Raw genomic sequence first — 16,933 nt, 5'->3', positions numbered from 1 at the left:
TTAGTCTTAGAATAGAGTTAGAACGAGCAACTATACCCAAACTCAAAGTGTATTAACCTTTAAATAACATGGCCTTTACCATACAAGTGTTTACACTGATAGTATGGACTATTAGTTATTACAAGACAGTATGAACAAAACAAAGGTGGTCTACTGGCCGGTTTGTCTCTGCCTGTGGTTTTATGACATGCAAGACAAGGACCAGGCTTCCTCGCCCCCCCCCCTTCTGTTCCTGTTTAAGGGGTGTTCAAAAGGGGATGGGCTAGGTATGTGTGTACCGCTATGTGTCACTAAGTTACAACTGGCGCACAAGTCTGCTTGTATCCAGTTAAAAAAATAAGTGTGACACAGTCTCACTTCTACCTACCAACTTTAGCAGTTTAATTATTGGTAGTTATTGGTTACACTAAGGATTAGTTAGTTAATTTTGTTTTTACTCTACAGGAAGTGAAGAATGCTGTATTTCAAACTTCCTCAACAATGGAGAGGGGCATCCAGTAATTACAATATCAAACTAAATTCAATGCAGATATATTAATCAATGTATCAAATGTAGGATATTTGACATTACTATTCTAGTAACGGATTTGTTCACGCCACTAGGGTATACACACGGAGGGAGACTCCATGGACTTAAATTTAGCTCTTTGTCAGATCGCTATTCCAACAGGCTTGATTTCGCAAGACCCCTAACTCACGAGCTTCAGATTATTCTGCAAGTTGGCCACTAGATGATACCAGCATGAGTTCTCTAAATATCTGTGGGGGTGGAGAGAAGGGGCACGGTTAAAGTGCCCTTTGTTCTCTTATCACCACAGGAATTTAGATGTTTAAGAGGGAGATCTATTTTAAACAAGAGATTTTCTCTGGCAATTTTTCAAGATTTCCAAATTTTCCAATTATTCTCTAACCAGACATCAGGGACTGTGCCTCACAACGGGGCACCACTTTATGTAGCGGACATGGGGTAATAATTATGGGAAATAATAATGATAATTATGAAAATATTGAAAATATTTTCAGAAAAATCAAAATATCAATTTTCACCAAAAATTAAGGAATTGTGCAAATTAAGGGATTAATTTGCACCTCAACACAACCATGAAAAGGGCTACGCAAGAATCTTTGACACAGTATGATGCATGGGTTCTGGTTAGGGAATGATTGGAAATATTTGCTTGAAATCATTTGGAAAAAGGACCTTCGTTTATATCAAAATAATGTGTTTATTAAGATAAATCCTAGGATAATAAAACAACCAATGAAATGGGGAAAAGAACAATAGATCAATACTTCATAAGGTGATGAAACCGGTTAAAATCTCAACAATATACAACATAACAGATCTACAATCTGATCAGATCACATGGCCACATTTTAATATACTAAAGGAGAAGAAGGGATTAAAGTCATACAGAAAAGAGAAAGATCAATGATCAACAATAGCTAATCTGCCCTCAAAACTACACTCAGTTGCCATCCCACATGTGAAATGCATTATGCTCGCCTGTCCATTGGGGGAGGGGCGAAGATGATTCTTTGGTCTCTGGTGGAGAGACCATGAGGCTGTGGCTAGCAGGTTTCGCTAGCGTCCAGGCAGTTGTCATCTAGGAGCATCTGGCTTTGGCTGGAGAGCGTCCTCAGTCTCCACTCAACTCGGATTGAGGAGACAGTATGTGACCACTAAGGCTCACGTGTAGAGGAAGCAGGGCAGTTGTCATCTAGGAGCCGGGCATCTGGCTTTGGCTGGAGAGCATGGACGTAGGCCGGTGGCTCTTCTCTTGGGGAGGACCGGAGGCGTTGGCTAGCATGGATAGCTAGTGTCCGTGCCGTAGCGTAGACCAGGGTGTCACCCGGGTAGAGAGGGGGAAGGGACTTCTTGTCGAACCTTCTGTTGCTGCGTTGTCGTCAGGAGAGAGGCGTGGGGGGATTTGGCACCCCGGAGAGAGCAGAAAGAAGGGACTCAGGGATGAGTCGACCCCCTGGTCATCGAGAGCACGGTGGAAGAGAGAGGGCGAGAACTGGGTGACCAGTCCTCTTTATAGTTGGAAGGAGGGGTCTTCCTCCTTCTTGGCCCATTGGGGGCGTGTTGAAGGCGGCTGTGTGTGGCAACCTTCCTTACTATTATGAAAAACTAAACTTATCTGCTAACTATCTTGAGGCCCTTCTACTAATACCGTTGGGTGGATATTTGGCATCACAATGAAATTAGAATTCTCTAGATATTAAACATGACGGCATTATGTAAAACAGCAAGCAGTTAAACATTGAAGTCTAATTTACCAGAAAAGCATCACATTTAGAAACACCAAAGTTCATATTTTTGTTGTAGTCGTAGTACAGGACAATAATTATATATTTTAAAGTCATAAAACATAACACGTAACAGTTTATTCACATAAACTTTGTTGCTCATTGTCTTGTGCTCAGTTAGTGTGTCACACTGTGGCAGAAAAGCAGGACATTCTTTTCATGTCATAAAAGTTTAAGGTTTCTCTTATCTCTGGAACGCCAGGCTGTGGGTCTCTGGTGAGAACATTCCCGGGGGCAATAAAAGGTTTTTGCCTATGCCGCCATCCTGAGAGAGTCTGTGCTCCCTCAAAGGGGGAGGGGGGGGTCTTTTGCGATGGGCCCAGTTATGGCTTTATCAAAACCGAAAACCATAGTCATTCGTTTTCTGTGTCCATACCTGGTCCGATATCACTACACCGTAAGACCTGGGACGCATCTGTGTCATTTTTAGATTTGAGCTAAAAAAGCATTATTTTACACTTTGGCTATTCAAAAATAGCAGATCTACAAGCTCATAGCGCTGCACCGAGTGCCGCGCTACGAGCTTGTAGATCTGCTATTTCTGAAAAATTGAGAAAATGTGTGCAAATTAATATATTTATATTATTTTAAAGCGAAAATTTTTAACTCAAATCTTTGCTTCTGGGGATTAAGGATAAGGATAATTCCTTTTAACAGGTCGTTCATGAAAGTCCTTGCGGTCTTGTTTCCAATGAGAACCTGTGAGCAATTGGGGTTAAGAGTCTTGCTCAGGGACAAATTTCATATCATCGGCACATATGCTGGGATAGCCTGGAATCGAACCTGGGGCAACCAGGGCCAGCTGGTTCCCTAGGCGGGCTCACTAACCACTCAGCTATGGCCGCTATGGGTCCCTGGAACAAAATATTTTGAGATGGGGGTCGGTGGCCAGTACACATATCATTTTGGGGGTCCTTGAGATGAAAAAGTTTGAGCACCACTGATATAGAAACATACGTTTTTCAGAAAACTGATAGGATTTAGAAGACATTAGTAAGAATCGGCCTCGAGGAATTATGTAATAATTCCAATAAAGCCTGATTGATTGATTGAATACTTTATTAACAGTTTGCAAAGACAAGCACAGGGAAGTACAGCTCAATAAAAGGTCAAGCAACACAGAGACCTCTAAGTGACCTGTGCAGCTTAGACACATTAAGTGTTTTGTTTTGATCCCAGTGCACGGTGCAGTTCCCATGAGTCTGTGGTTTGACTTGTGATTAAGGGTTGTCAGGCTTTGCACCGTTAAAGCCTGATTTATACTTAAACATAGTCAACGTACGAGCACACAGCGCGAGCTTGTAGATCTGCTAATTTCGGCTGTCAGGTTTTCACCTTGAGACCTTTAAACAAAGACGGTTCAAATGACTTATACTTGAGTCTTTTACAGAGTAATTGCAGCAGCGTGACATTACTTGCCAGCCAAAACAATGTGACTGCGATCATGTGGATCACACAGGCACCTTGTTCAATTAAATAGTAAACAAGTCTCGGTGAGACTGACAGAATTTCAATGGCAACGTGTAGAAAATCCAACTTGAAATACCATCATAGAGTCACTATTTGTGATATCAGCTCAAAGTATCAATTCTCAAATATACCATATAGTGCAAACAGGCAACACACCTACATTGATTTGATTGTAATAGTAACTGGAAGTGTTTTGTATGAGTAAACAGTGACACCTAGTGGCCAAGGGGTTCTTTACATAAGAAAAGCAAAACTGTTATCCTTGACAGGAGTGAGTTACTGTCAATAGTGTTACTGTATAATGTTTTTTGGAAAATGGTGCCAACATGGAGTCACTGTTACAAGGAACGTGCAGAGTAAATTAGAATTCATACCTCTTTAGGGCAGAGAATGAATATACCACATGGCACAAGACAAATACGTATATCTCAAGATCTGCAAGGCTGAACTAAAATAATTAACCACATGAAGCGTCCCTATTCTGGGGGCGAACATTCTGCTAAAATAGCTGATCTACAAGCTCACATGTCAAGTTGCAACGCAGCGAAGAGATTTGGTGTAGAGGGGTAAAAGGAGGTAGCCTAGAATATACCCGTGGGAGGCTCCGTTCAACTAAGTATATTGGGTTTAAGTGGTTAATTATACTATTTCTGTTTTCAATCAGGTTTTCAATTTAATGATCTCATTTACCCCAATGATCCCACCGCTGTTCTAATAGAATTCTCTCAAATTGTCATGCTCATTGAATTTCATCAACCACTTCTGTTTCTCCCTCTCTCATTCCTTTCTGTATTTTTCTCTTCCATTTATGATCCATCATTCTTCATTTCTCCATCTCTCATCCTTCCTTCCTTCCTCTCCACTCCACCCAGCATCGGAGAGCCGAGGTAGGTACTCCCACCAGGACTGTACCTCAGTACTTGGTCTAGTGACGTGTGGCCAGTATCTGTTTATGCATGTAGCCCACACAGTCCCTGCAGGTTCTGCCAGCTGTTCACTCCCCAACCACGGCTCAGCTCCCTCTCTGTCACTGCACCATTCCACATCTCTCTCACTTCCTTTGTTTGTTACCGCACACAGCACCTTTTGCACCCATTAGATCGGGGAACGCATCTGTGTCAATTGTATAGATTTCTTTGGCTATTCAAAAATAGCAGATATACAAGCTCATAGCGCGGCACTGAGTGCCACACTATGAGCTTGTAGATCTACATTTTTTAATCTTGCATTTTTTTGCAAATCTTTGAATACATTTTTTTTAAAGCGAACATTTGTAACTCAAATCTTTGCTTCTGGGGGGCGGTCCCCAATTTTTTTTTTGATGGGGGTCCGCGGCCAAATACATGTCTAAAAATGAGACCTACAAGCTCCTAGTGCGGCACTTTGAGCTTGTAGATCTGCTATTTTTGAATAGCCAAAGAAATCTTAAAATGACACGGATGCGTTTCCAGTCTTAATGGGTTAAAGCTGAAACCACACTGATTCAATATGCATGCCAACAAAAGAATAAAAACCAAAAAAAAGAAATAAAATAATTGCTTAAAGATTATGCTGACAATGCGATGGCCAGTTTGTACGCTGTGTGCGTTTGCACCATGTGGTTATTTGTGTAGACTAGAGACTAGCCATCAGCGTTGTATTTGTACTGATCTGGTTTATATTAAGAGAACCATCTAACTGCTGTCAGGCTTGTGGCTGCAGCATTCTCCAAACGAACAGGAACTTTGTTCGGCATCAGTAGGGCTAGCCGACGCCAAACAGTTCTGAAAAGTTCTGAAAGGCGCTGCCAAAGTTCCCAGTTCTGTTCTGTTGCAGGATGCTTGCAGCCTAGAACAGCAGGTGTCACAGGGAACGCTGTGGCTCTTGACTGCTCGCGGCTATACATTCCTGACCTGTGTAGAATTGTACCAGTGGGGATGGTTCTCCGAAGGAACATGTAGGACTAGGAATTACATAATGTTGGGAGAAATCAAACCTATTCAGTACGGTACAGCTATTGTCGTAATTTATGGGCTTTCCATCGAGGGATCATTTATCATGTTGAAACTCAGTCCAACTCTTGTCTTCATCTCCTTTCTCCTACCAGGCACAGCGTCACGTGACCGACCTGTATGAAGATCTCAGAGATGGACACAACCTGATCTCTCTACTGGAGGTCCTCTCGGGGGAGACGCTGGTGAGTGGACCTGAACTTTGACCCTAACCCGTTTCAAGCGCCGCCTCTGCTACCGTACCTCAACCTTTTAACCTCCAAAACAAAGCCTTAATCCTGTTTGATAAGATCAATTTGGTTGCCACAGGGATGGCATATGGAATATAATCCTTGTGGCAACAAAACGTAGTCAGTCTCTTCCAAGTTATCAATCAAAAGCTCAAAGTGAGCCAAATCTTGCCAAGCTAAACATTACAGGACATGGTTGAGAAACGACCTGGTATGACAACTCTTGAGTCTAACGTCTTTGTGTTCTCCAATAACAACTAATAACTATTTTAATGACTTAAAAGTGAGTTTCCACACCTTTATGTAGTCTTTCTTACAATTTTTGTATTATTTAAATCTAAAGGTTTGCAGAGCAAACTTCTAATTAGAATATCTAGAAGTTAGAGTGCCTTGGTTCTATAACACAAACACCCTTGGGTTCAGACCTCTACACTGCAAAACCCTTAGTGTTATGTTAACTCATTGAGAGATAATGGAAGAATGTAATTAAATTCAACACTCTTGAGTTGAATTAACACTCAGGATTTAGCAGTATACAAATGCCATGCTGTGCTGCCGTATCTCTCCGCTAATATACCAGCTCTGCTCATCTTCCTGACACCTCCATAACTCATTAACCCCACTTTGGCTTTCTCTCTCCCTTTGAACTGTGTGTGCTCCTGTCTGATGCCTGGTTCTCCTTCTCTGCCCCGTCCTCCTCCTTCTCCTCTTCTTCCTTGTGTATGCCTCTTTGCCCCCCTCTCTCGTGTATGCTGCACTTTTCCGTGTGGCCTTTTGCCTCCTCTCTTTGCACTGCTCTTGCTGGGGCTAGCCGAGGGAGAGAGACGTGGTCAGCAGCTTGCGGTTGGTGAGTGGGTGAACTTAGGCACCTCTTTTTGTGCACTGGCTTGGCTGTGCTTAGTGAGTGTGACATGATTTTTGCGTTGTGGCTTTACTGGCTTCTCAAAAGTTATTTTGCCTGCATGCGGCTTCATTTAAACTCTCTCTCATTGACAGGCCTGCAAACCATCTAGTTGCTGGTTATAAACATATTTTGTTTTCAATAGTTGCTGTTTGCACTGCAGGACCGAATGACATACTTGACAACATTTGGTGCAAGCTTTAAATTTTTGTAAAAATAATATAACAGTTTTTTTTTCTATTTGTTTGATAGTTAGCTTGTGTCTTTAGCTCCACACTAATCTAATCCTCATTACATCTTGGTTCAATTACAGTTTTATAACCAAACAAATATTATATTTACACAGTCCTGCATTATTGTAAAATAAGCTAATTTTACCTGGGTCTAAAATGACCTAGCTAATAACTAATCATGTTATTGGCTCTGCCATTCCACGATAATACACCCCCTTCATTATTTTTGCTACAATGTACAGTAATCAGTTCTTTTTTTAAAAACTCCATCATTGTATGGAGATGATGAACAACTGGTTTGTACCTAACTTAGGGATGCACAATATTGTCATTTTGGCTGATTGACATTAATACTGATATTGCAATAACGGTGATATAGAAGATATGATCGCAGCATACTTTTGTGATCGTTCTCTCTGCAATATACCACTCCTCCGCACCTCTGCACTATTTATGTGCGGCGTAGTGCTATATTTGGGGTTGTTGATTATTAAGTTTGGTATTAAATCATTGTGTCTTCTCACGTGACTTAAATTGAACAGTCTTTGCAAATGGCACATTTTTGGTCACTTTCAAAGACTGGAAATAATCAGGATTATCGGCCAACACCGATATGATGACCCCTATATCGTACATCCCTAACCGAAACAACGTGATTTGGAATGAGTCTACACTGTAGAATGTTCCCATAGAGATTCAAAACGTATTCTTTGTTTGACAAATCTGTGAGATTCACCAGTCATTCCTATGTTTGTCTTCCTATCCGTTTTTCTTCATTATTTTTGTTTTTCCCCTATGTAACTACTACAGTCCTACATTTGGTACCAATCCCCCATTCAGAACACTAGAGGATCCTTTCTGATGATGGTATCACTCCATCCTGCCTATCATGTTTCTAACCGTCCTGTTGTCCTCTTGTCTCTCTAGCCCAGGGAGAAAGGCCGCATGCGATTCCACAAACTACAAAATGTACAGATAGCACTGGACTTCCTTAGACATCGGCAGGTATGAAGTATATAATTATACCTCCTTAACTCTGAGTGTATACAAATGTAACCAAATGGACCCGTAATGGTCCATTTGGTTACATTTGTATACTTCCAGAGTGACAAATGGATACATTACATTTTTTACATTTTACTTTGCATGATCTCTGTCTTGGGATTTGGCTTCTTAACATTCTCGCATCTCTCCCAGGTCAAGCTGGTGAACATCAGAAACGATGACATCGCGGATGGGAACCCCAAGCTGACCCTGGGTCTGATCTGGACCATCATCCTCCACTTCCAGGTCTCCTACTCTGTCTGTGTTATGTTCCATTCCCATTATAGCCGCCAAAACCCTCCATCTCCGGGATCTTCCACTTCCAACCAATCAGAAGGGATTCAGTGGTTATCTTTCACTAAGGGATTCAGCGGTTATCTTTCACTCTCCTCGTTCACTTGATAATCTAATGAACCCTTTCCTTATCAGAGTTTAAAACCACCATAAGAGATACTAACATGCTAAAAGAGAACAATGACGTGATTAATCACTCTTAATCATGGAGATTAGGGACATGGACATACAGTTCATAATGCTGCCCTGCAGAGCCATTTTATAGAACATGAGTCAATAGCTGTGAGGATATGAGTCAGGCTGTCGCTGGCTCCCACTGGGAGGGCGTGTCAGGATTACAGTAGAGCTCCTGAAATCCAACACTACAGGCCATGTCCCAGCGCAGCCAAGCTTCTCTTCCTGACTATGCCCTCTGAGCTGCCTGGCAGTTATCCCAATCTGTACCAGCTGAATAGGGCAGGGCCACACCCTCTCCAGTCGTCAGTCAAATGATTCAGAGAGAAACGAAGGAGCGACCTGACTGTTCAGGTGAAGCTAAAGAACCATTGTGTCCCACGGATACACCACCAACGGGGTTCCCTTGACTAAATGAAAGAAGAAGAAGGGGGGGGGGAGTATTTCTGTTTCTATGGGAAAACTAGCAGTGCAGTGGTTGGCTGGTGACTCATGGAGCCTTGCAGCTCATCCAAGATGAGAGATCTAGGGTGGGGCGATCATGGGTGGAAGATTTCAATCATAAACACACACACACACACACACACACACAAAACAGTGGCCACAGCCATAAGCGTCCAAAACTCGAGGGAAGCTCTGTCGGCTATGACTCACCTCCATGCTTAACTATTCCCGTACTCCCCAAATGAAATCAGTAATCTGGATGCATTACACAGAGGCAGCTTCCCAGGCCAGACCAGACGGAAGTCATGCTGAGTCCTGTGATCCAAATCAGCGCTTTACACTATTATTTCATGTCAATGATCTCTAATGTTACATATGCATGATCCAATTAGACAGGTTAGAGCAGCACATGAAAGCCTCCACAAGCCATAGAATAATTGTGTGTTCTCTCACTTTCTTCTTCTTGGCTAATATGCAAAGATGTATTACTTTTCCACTTGGGATTAGCACTCTTTCCTCAAAAATCTTTAGAATATGGATGGGATTCAACTCAAACTCCAGCTTGATCATTTGTAGCCTCATTTGTCATTTCCTCTAATGAATCATTTATTTCCTGTTTTCTATAAATATTTTTTTCCACATTATTCCAAACATCTGGCACCTCATTGTATCTAACATTCTCCCTATCTGAAACCTCTCCCCTTAGATCTCGGACATCCAGATTAATGGCCAGTCAGATGACATGACAGCCAAGGAGAAGCTGTTACTGTGGTCTCAGAGGATGACGGAAGGCTACCAGGGCATCCGCTGCGACAACTTCACCACCAGCTGGAGGGACGGCAAGCTCTTCAACGCTGTCATACACAAGCACCAGTGAGTGGTCAATTTATCATTGACTATGCAGTAGCTCTCTCTTTAATTGCTAGAGTTTGCATGTTTATCACCTGGATTCGAAACCTTCTGGGCTTCAGGCAGGGCTACTCTGCTACATTCGCCCTCCTTTGACCTGACCCTCACCAGGAAACTCCCCCAAATTAGGCCTAACCACCTCGATTCAAACTCCGATCTCCCTCGTGGGAAACCAAACATCTACCTCTCGGCCAAAGAGGGAGCTTTTCCGTGTCCACCACTAACCCAGTGTCTTTATGATCAAAATGTTTACTCATTTCACTATTCACCAAGTCCAATACTTTTAAGTATTGTTTCCTGTTTCTCTTCTGGGCACTGAAATGTGTGCTTGATATCTCCACTGACCACCACCCAGCCTTTTGGGGAGTCTCTGTTTCCTGAGAAACTGTCTCTCTGTTAAATACTTGCGGGCCTCAATCACTGACTTGAAAAAGTGAAATGCATCGTCTGACCTCTGCCGCTGAATAAAAGCTTGCTTCACAGTGACAGCGCTCTGGCTGTCTCAGCATTGTGGCAGCCAAACAATACACAAATATAGCTGTGGGATTGTGCACTTTAAAAGCTTACAATTCCTTTCAAGTGGCCTGACATGTTGGCGGCACCATTGTATGCCTTCCCCCTGCACACCCCAGGCAATATATTGCACCTTGTCAAAATCCATTTAGCACAGTGAAAACTTTATGAACACCGTCTTTTTTTTTGGCAAATCAAAAATACCAATAAAATCTTCAAGAATAGTGTGTGTCATCCACCCAGTGAAGCACAGCAACAAGCTCTTCTTTGTTCAAAATCTCTCCGGTTTTATCTAAGGGTATTGCATAATATCCATCCTGAATAGGTGAAAGAACCTTTCTTTAAAAAATCTAGTAACATTTGGTGAATCCCTATGTGAGCCTTGTAGTTCTTGTTGTGCCACCATTTGATATCGGTCCTCAGGTCTAAACGGTATCAGCTTATAAAGACTTGAGGGTGTTAGCATCTATGGAAACACCTTTGCCCATCGGAAAATTGAGAGAAGTTATCAGTTTCATTTGCATCTCTCTACTGACACCCTCTGGTTCGCATTGTAAATGGGTTCCTTCCAGCTGTGTTGCCATGCTAGTTTTCTGTGCCATAAACATCTGAAACGGAGCCACACACTCTGTGCTGCTTGCAGCTGCATGTCCCTTAAATGTCAGTAAAGCAGCCAGTTAAAGCCTTTTAATCAACCACTGATACTGAACTTGCTTGTGGTTGCTTGTGGTGAAGACAGTACTGTATCATTTTGGTCCAGACCCAGTACTTGTACTTTTTTGGGTTTCTTTCAGCACAGTATGGTCATTTGGTTGATGAGGCTTTGTATAGATAGATCCCTGCAGCCTTCCCTTGAATAGTGGCTATTGTACTCAGTACAGTGTGGCTTGCAGGGGGAGGAGGGCAGGTGGCCACAGCTTGGCTACCTGTATGACACTGGCAGGTATGCAGGGGTTTGTCTTGGCAAATTACTACATGCAATCTTGATTCAATGCAAAGTGGATTGGGGAGAGATTGGGACTAGCCAAACTTTGCTATCATCGTCATGCCAGTTCAAACCTGCTCTTTTGCAACATTATAATCTTACTGGGCCAGTGTTTCAAATCATTTGGTGACAGAGATCAAGTATCAGATAACAATTTGTTTTAGTTTTGCCTGCCTCCTCTTGACTAAATGCAAGCAATCCTCTGTTTACCTATTATTTTTATCTTTATCATAACCATTCACCAGACATAACTGTACTGTACCACCAACCACAGTAGCATGATTGTGAGCCACGTATCCCTGCTTACAGTAGTGTGCCTGATAGTACAGGCCCCATTCTGCCTCACTAACTCATGAATTAATGCTTTCACGTCAACCTGACAAGCCCTTAGGCTTGGAATACCACCAGTGGGTGTTGCGAGAGTTGCCAAGTCCACTTATTATAAGTGACTTTAGTTTATTTTTTCTTCTGGAGTTGCTTGAAAATATCACAAGTCGTGGTTTGGGCTTGTTTTAAAAATTGGACTTAATTTCTTTGACATTTTGTGGTATGTTTTCCCTAACACATTGAGTAACAGTCTGCTCGCTAGTCGAATGATATCAAATATTATTAGTATTATTTGCCCTCCCCCAAATCCCCATGCAAATCTATATTTATTATTATGAATATACGCTTATTTGTCCCATGAGAATTGGCAACACTGGAAGTGGTGCTGTGTAAAAATGAGAGCTCTTTCATCAATCACAATAAGTTATTCAATATTTAATGGCTCATTTGCATTCAAAGCCAATAAATATTATGTTTTATAGACATTGAATAGCCATTGTCTCTGAGTTGGCCTTGCATTTCAAGGTGGGTTAGTGGCTAACTCATGAACACTGCCGAGGACTCATGTACTATCCTGTCCAGTCCGGAAAGAAAACAAAACCAGAAGAAAAGAACATAAACAAGAGTTGAGATAAAAGAAGTGCAATCGCTAAACAATGTGTGGTTTAGTTTTGGAGTCATTATATTATAATGCGGTAGAAAAAGATACCTGCAGGGGCAGGTTCCCTTAAACCTGAGCATGTACCATACCAGAGAGAGAGAGAGAGAGAGAGAGATTAGAAGAGCGGTTAGTGAAAGTTTTTTTTCTTCTTCTGAGCCCCTAGGGCTGTGGTTTAGTATCTGCTTTTCATGAAGCCAGGGGAGGTGTGGTTACCTTTGCCTTGGGTTGTTTTTAGGACACGCTAGCATTATGTTGTCATTTCTACATTTTCACCTGCGGAGCTCAAACCCCGGTCCTGGGATGTAGAGATTCGCAAGTCCTTTTGTTTACGGAGAACTTTTAATTGCCAGCGGTCGCCAAAATGTTTAGCTTGAAGAAGAAGTTGAAATCCAAGAAAAGGAGCGTCAGCTCGACTAGCAGCGTGACGGACTCTGTGAGTGATCTGGATGATCGGGTGGTCATGCTCTGTGAAGATGGCCCCTCAAAAGGCTCGTCCTGGGACTCAGATCGGGGCTCACTGAGCCCAGGGTCCCCCCGCCGCGGCAGTGAGTTGCTCTCAGAGGACCGCCAACTGAGTTGTGGATGGAACTCTTCTAACTTAAACGGGAGAGAACGCAACGGCAGCTCCTCCAGGCCAGAGAGGCAGTTCTATGTCCGGGAAGTGAGGCTGGTGGAGTGCCCTCCCTTTCATGCAGACCACTATGCTGTCTGCTCTACACAACGTGGCAGAGAGCTGTACGGATGATGCATTTGTTTAACTCCATCAACGTTTCAAGATGCATTTAATGTTGTAGCCTACTATGTACTGCTGTTTAACGCATCTAAAAAAAGGAAAGCCTGAAGTAGCCTAAAGGTGTGGTTAGTTGCCAGTACAGAACATGCCGTTCTGGTTATCGTATAGCTGCTATTTGCACGGCAGTGCTTTGATACTCAGCTTTTGTTAGACGCACTGAAATGCCCAAAGGATTCAGCGTACACCTGATCTCATAGACTGATGTTAAAATAGACTGTGTCCGGCATTCTTCTACTGTAGCGTGTATGTAACAAAACCATGGGGCAGAGGCAGTAAGTGCGGCTAACCTCAAACATAAAACAGGGCCAGTGCCTTCAGTATCATGCTATTATGAGTGAAAAGGCACAGAAATGGTTGGCTAGATCGATGTAGATTGTCAGTGTGTTTGTGTTGGTGCCTGGCGTGTAGATATAAGTACCATCCCCATCTGCGTTTTTACGTGATGAAATTAATAAATGGCTCAACGCAGGATTCATGACATTACACAGAGAATAGCCAATAGTGTACTACCGTACTGTTGGTGTCACTTTGACTGTGCATGTGGAGATCCACCTGTCAAATTAAACCAATCCTGCCCTACCCAGGAATGATGATGATACTATAGAGTTCAATACACATCCCTTGTTTTAATAGACATTTTGGTAGTTTTAGTTCCCAGAAATCATGCCAGGGACACCCAAATAGCATACTGTAGCTGTTGTTAAATGGCTGGGGAAATAAATGAATAAATAAATGAACATAGCAAAATGTGCTGATGTACAAGCTCACAACGTGTTGCATGGTGATGCATTGTGAGCTTGTAGATCTTTGCTATTTTCAAAAGTATTTGAAAATGTTTTGACAATTACATGGCCAAAATAGTGACGCCAGGTTGAAAGTGGCTAAACTGGCACAATAATCTCATGAAATGAATTTTTATTGAAATATATGTTTTTTTTAATATACAGAATATATCTTTCCTTCCCCATCCTAGACCACAGGAATCAATTGTTCCACCAGAGCTACTTAAATGTATCTCCAGCGATACTTTATTGTATACCGGTGATGACTGACAATCCTCGTTTGTGTTTGCCCATAGGCCCAGACTGATTGACATGAGTAAAGTGTACCGTCAGACCAACCTGGAGAACCTGGAGCATGCCTTCAACGTGGCTGAGAAAGACCTGGGAGTGACACGTCTGCTAGACCCCGAGGGTAAGGCTGTTTGCAGGGTTCAAATTGGACTGATTTTAACACATTTTGACTAATTTGGAGACATTTCTCCAAAATAGGGACACCAGGGTTAATGTAGTTAACATACATTTTCTTAATTAAATTGTTACATACAGTCTCCATTTCCCAAAAGATTCAGTCTGACCAGAAGCAGGGATAACTGGCGATAAAAATCCCCTCGCAGCAAATCCAACCCTGGCTGTTTGAATACACACAGTAAAGTCCTCAGTAAGGGAGTTAACGGAACACTGCAGTCATTTCAGATGTGATCTAATTAAATTTGGAAGAAAATGAAATGTTTTCCATGCTAAATCCATAATTACTAAAGTGAATAACACGTGGAACATCAATTTGCACCCATAAGGGTTGATGTGTACACTTTCAGAGATAAATTAACACTCAGGATTCGGATTGTGTGCCCACACCACCGCGTGTGGTGTGGGCACCTCCTGACCACTTAGAAGCTATTGTTGTTTGTTTGTGTGAGGATGGTTGAGGCAATAATAACAATCAGTCCTGTATTCATTATACCCATTTAACAACTCTGCATAGTTTGTGATTGCTAATGTGTAGTTACTTTATATTCTTCTCTCAGATGTTGACGTGCCACACCCTGACGAGAAATCCATCATCACCTACGTGTCATCTTTGTACGACGCCTTCCCTCGTCTTCCTGAAGCACACGGCGGCGCCGCCACCAACGTGAGTGACAGCTGCATCACAGCATACTGTAATACAACAAGTTACTGTAGATTGAACCCTAGCTTCCCTATTCTGGGACCGCAGATATGCAAGCTCACAACACATTGCAACGCGACGTGTTTTGATCTTGTAGATTGGCTTTAGAGGCGCTGACTTATTATACGTGGTAGAGCCCTGTCGGACACCAGTCAACTAAATTATACTCCATAGTACGACAGTGTCGTTTTCCAAAAATAACTGATCTACAAGCTAGCAACCTGTTGTTAGCTTGCACGATAGTGAGAAATTAGACTTCATGCAGATTCATGATCAAAATTCTAATCAAATTTCACCAAACTGAACAGGCTTGGGACTGAGCCCAACAATGAGCTTTAGTTGACACCAGTAGACCTCATGACCTGAAGCTCACACAGCAATGGAAGTCCTGTGATCCCAGTATGACAGGAAATTAACAACCCTTCATGTTTTTCTCCCCTCTCTGCGGGACAAGGACAGACCCAGATGTGTGTCATCGTCACTCACCTCTACACACTTTACAGAAGATTATTCCTTCAGCCATTACACTGTAATGGTTGTAAATACTGCAGTGACTACAGTATTTACAGTTGTATAGCAGAACTGTTCTGTACTGATTCAGTTCAGCATTGAAAATGCATACACATGCACGCACGCACACAGGCACACAATGCATACACAAATGCACTGAGAGAGAGGGAGTTAAAACTAGAGACACTTTTAGTCTCTCTCTCAATTCAATTAAAATGGGCTTTATTGGCATGGGAAACATACATTTACATTGCCAAAGCAAGTGTGAAATCTCTCTCTCCCTCTCTCTCTCTCTCTCTCTCTCTCTCTCTCTCTCTCTCTGTGTCTCTGTCTCTCTCTCATCTTCACCCCTGCCATTGCCCCCCATTCATTCGTCCCACTTCGCCTGTTTCTTGTCCTGTTAGACAAGACCAGGGTTGTGGGTGCTCAATTGAGTTAGCGTGGCGTGTGAGTTAGCGTGAGACTAACTCTGCTGTGTTTACTGCAGGCTCTGGAGATCCGCTGGCAGGAGTATTACGAACTGGTGACCGTTCTGCTGCAGTGGATTCGCCACCATGTCATGATCTTTGGGGAGAAGAAGTTCCCTGCCAGCTTTGAGGAGATCGAGGTAGGAACCACGCTTGTGGACACACTGGAATTACTGCTAGAGGTCGGAGTGTCTGGTCTTAGTGTGTGTGTGTGTGGGGGGAGGGGGTAGCTGCTTAGAATCTGACAATCGAATTTTCCTTTAATAGACAGTAAGATAATGCGGCTCTTCATTAGGTGTTTATTACATTCTTCCACATACAGAAGATGTTATTCACAGACATGTTCCTGTTGTATTTAAAGACAGCAACAAGAGAATCAAGATTCAAAAATATATTTTATTTGTCACTCACTCATAAAGATACAAGCAGCATAATCTTACTAAAAAAGACCAAGACAAATAAGATACGAGAGATAAGTAGGTGATAGAATACGGTTAAAAAGTCAAACTTGAAAAGTTTGTTGGAAGAACAAACCTTGATACTGTAGTTAACAGTGGAAATACCTATTTACAAGCTGATCAGCTATCTTGCTTGGCTGGAGGACAGGGTGGAGCATTGCAAAGACTATGAAAGTATAAACTCACAATGCATTGTGGATGTGAACTTTTAGATTGGGAAATAATTCCTCTGTGGTGAAGTCACACAATGATTTACATCTCTTCAG

The 16,933-nt window shown here is 42.4% G+C and overlaps 1 protein-coding gene across 19 annotated transcripts in view; it reads left to right on the top strand.

The window, feature by feature from the left end:
- plecb (plectin b) overlaps nt 1-16,933 on the top strand; it is a 144,309-nt gene that overhangs the window by 95,314 nt on the left and 32,062 nt on the right. For 10 of the 19 annotated variants that reach the window (XM_080426577.1, XM_080426580.1, XM_080426582.1 and 7 more), the window contains 8 exons: nt 4,656-4,670; nt 5,870-5,959; nt 8,066-8,143; nt 8,336-8,428; nt 9,801-9,967; nt 14,361-14,476; nt 15,090-15,196; nt 16,230-16,349. In XM_080426577.1, the coding sequence (XP_080282703.1) occupies nt 4,656-4,670; nt 5,870-5,959; nt 8,066-8,143; nt 8,336-8,428; nt 9,801-9,967; nt 14,361-14,476; nt 15,090-15,196; nt 16,230-16,349 (786 nt within the window). The remainder of the gene's footprint in view (nt 1-4,655; nt 4,671-5,869; nt 5,960-8,065; nt 8,144-8,335; nt 8,429-9,800; nt 9,968-14,360; nt 14,477-15,089; nt 15,197-16,229; nt 16,350-16,933) is intronic. The other 9 variants (XM_080426579.1, XM_080426581.1, XM_080426584.1 and 6 more) reach the window with 1 other exon arrangement.

The sequence above is a fragment of the Gymnoscopelus braueri genome, assembly GCF_963280865.1.
Source record: "Gymnoscopelus braueri genome assembly, chromosome: 4".
Classification (NCBI taxonomy): domain Eukaryota; kingdom Metazoa; phylum Chordata; class Actinopteri; order Myctophiformes; family Myctophidae; genus Gymnoscopelus; species Gymnoscopelus braueri.
Note: the sequence above shows the minus strand (reverse complement) of the source record. Positions and strands in the feature narration are given on the sequence as shown.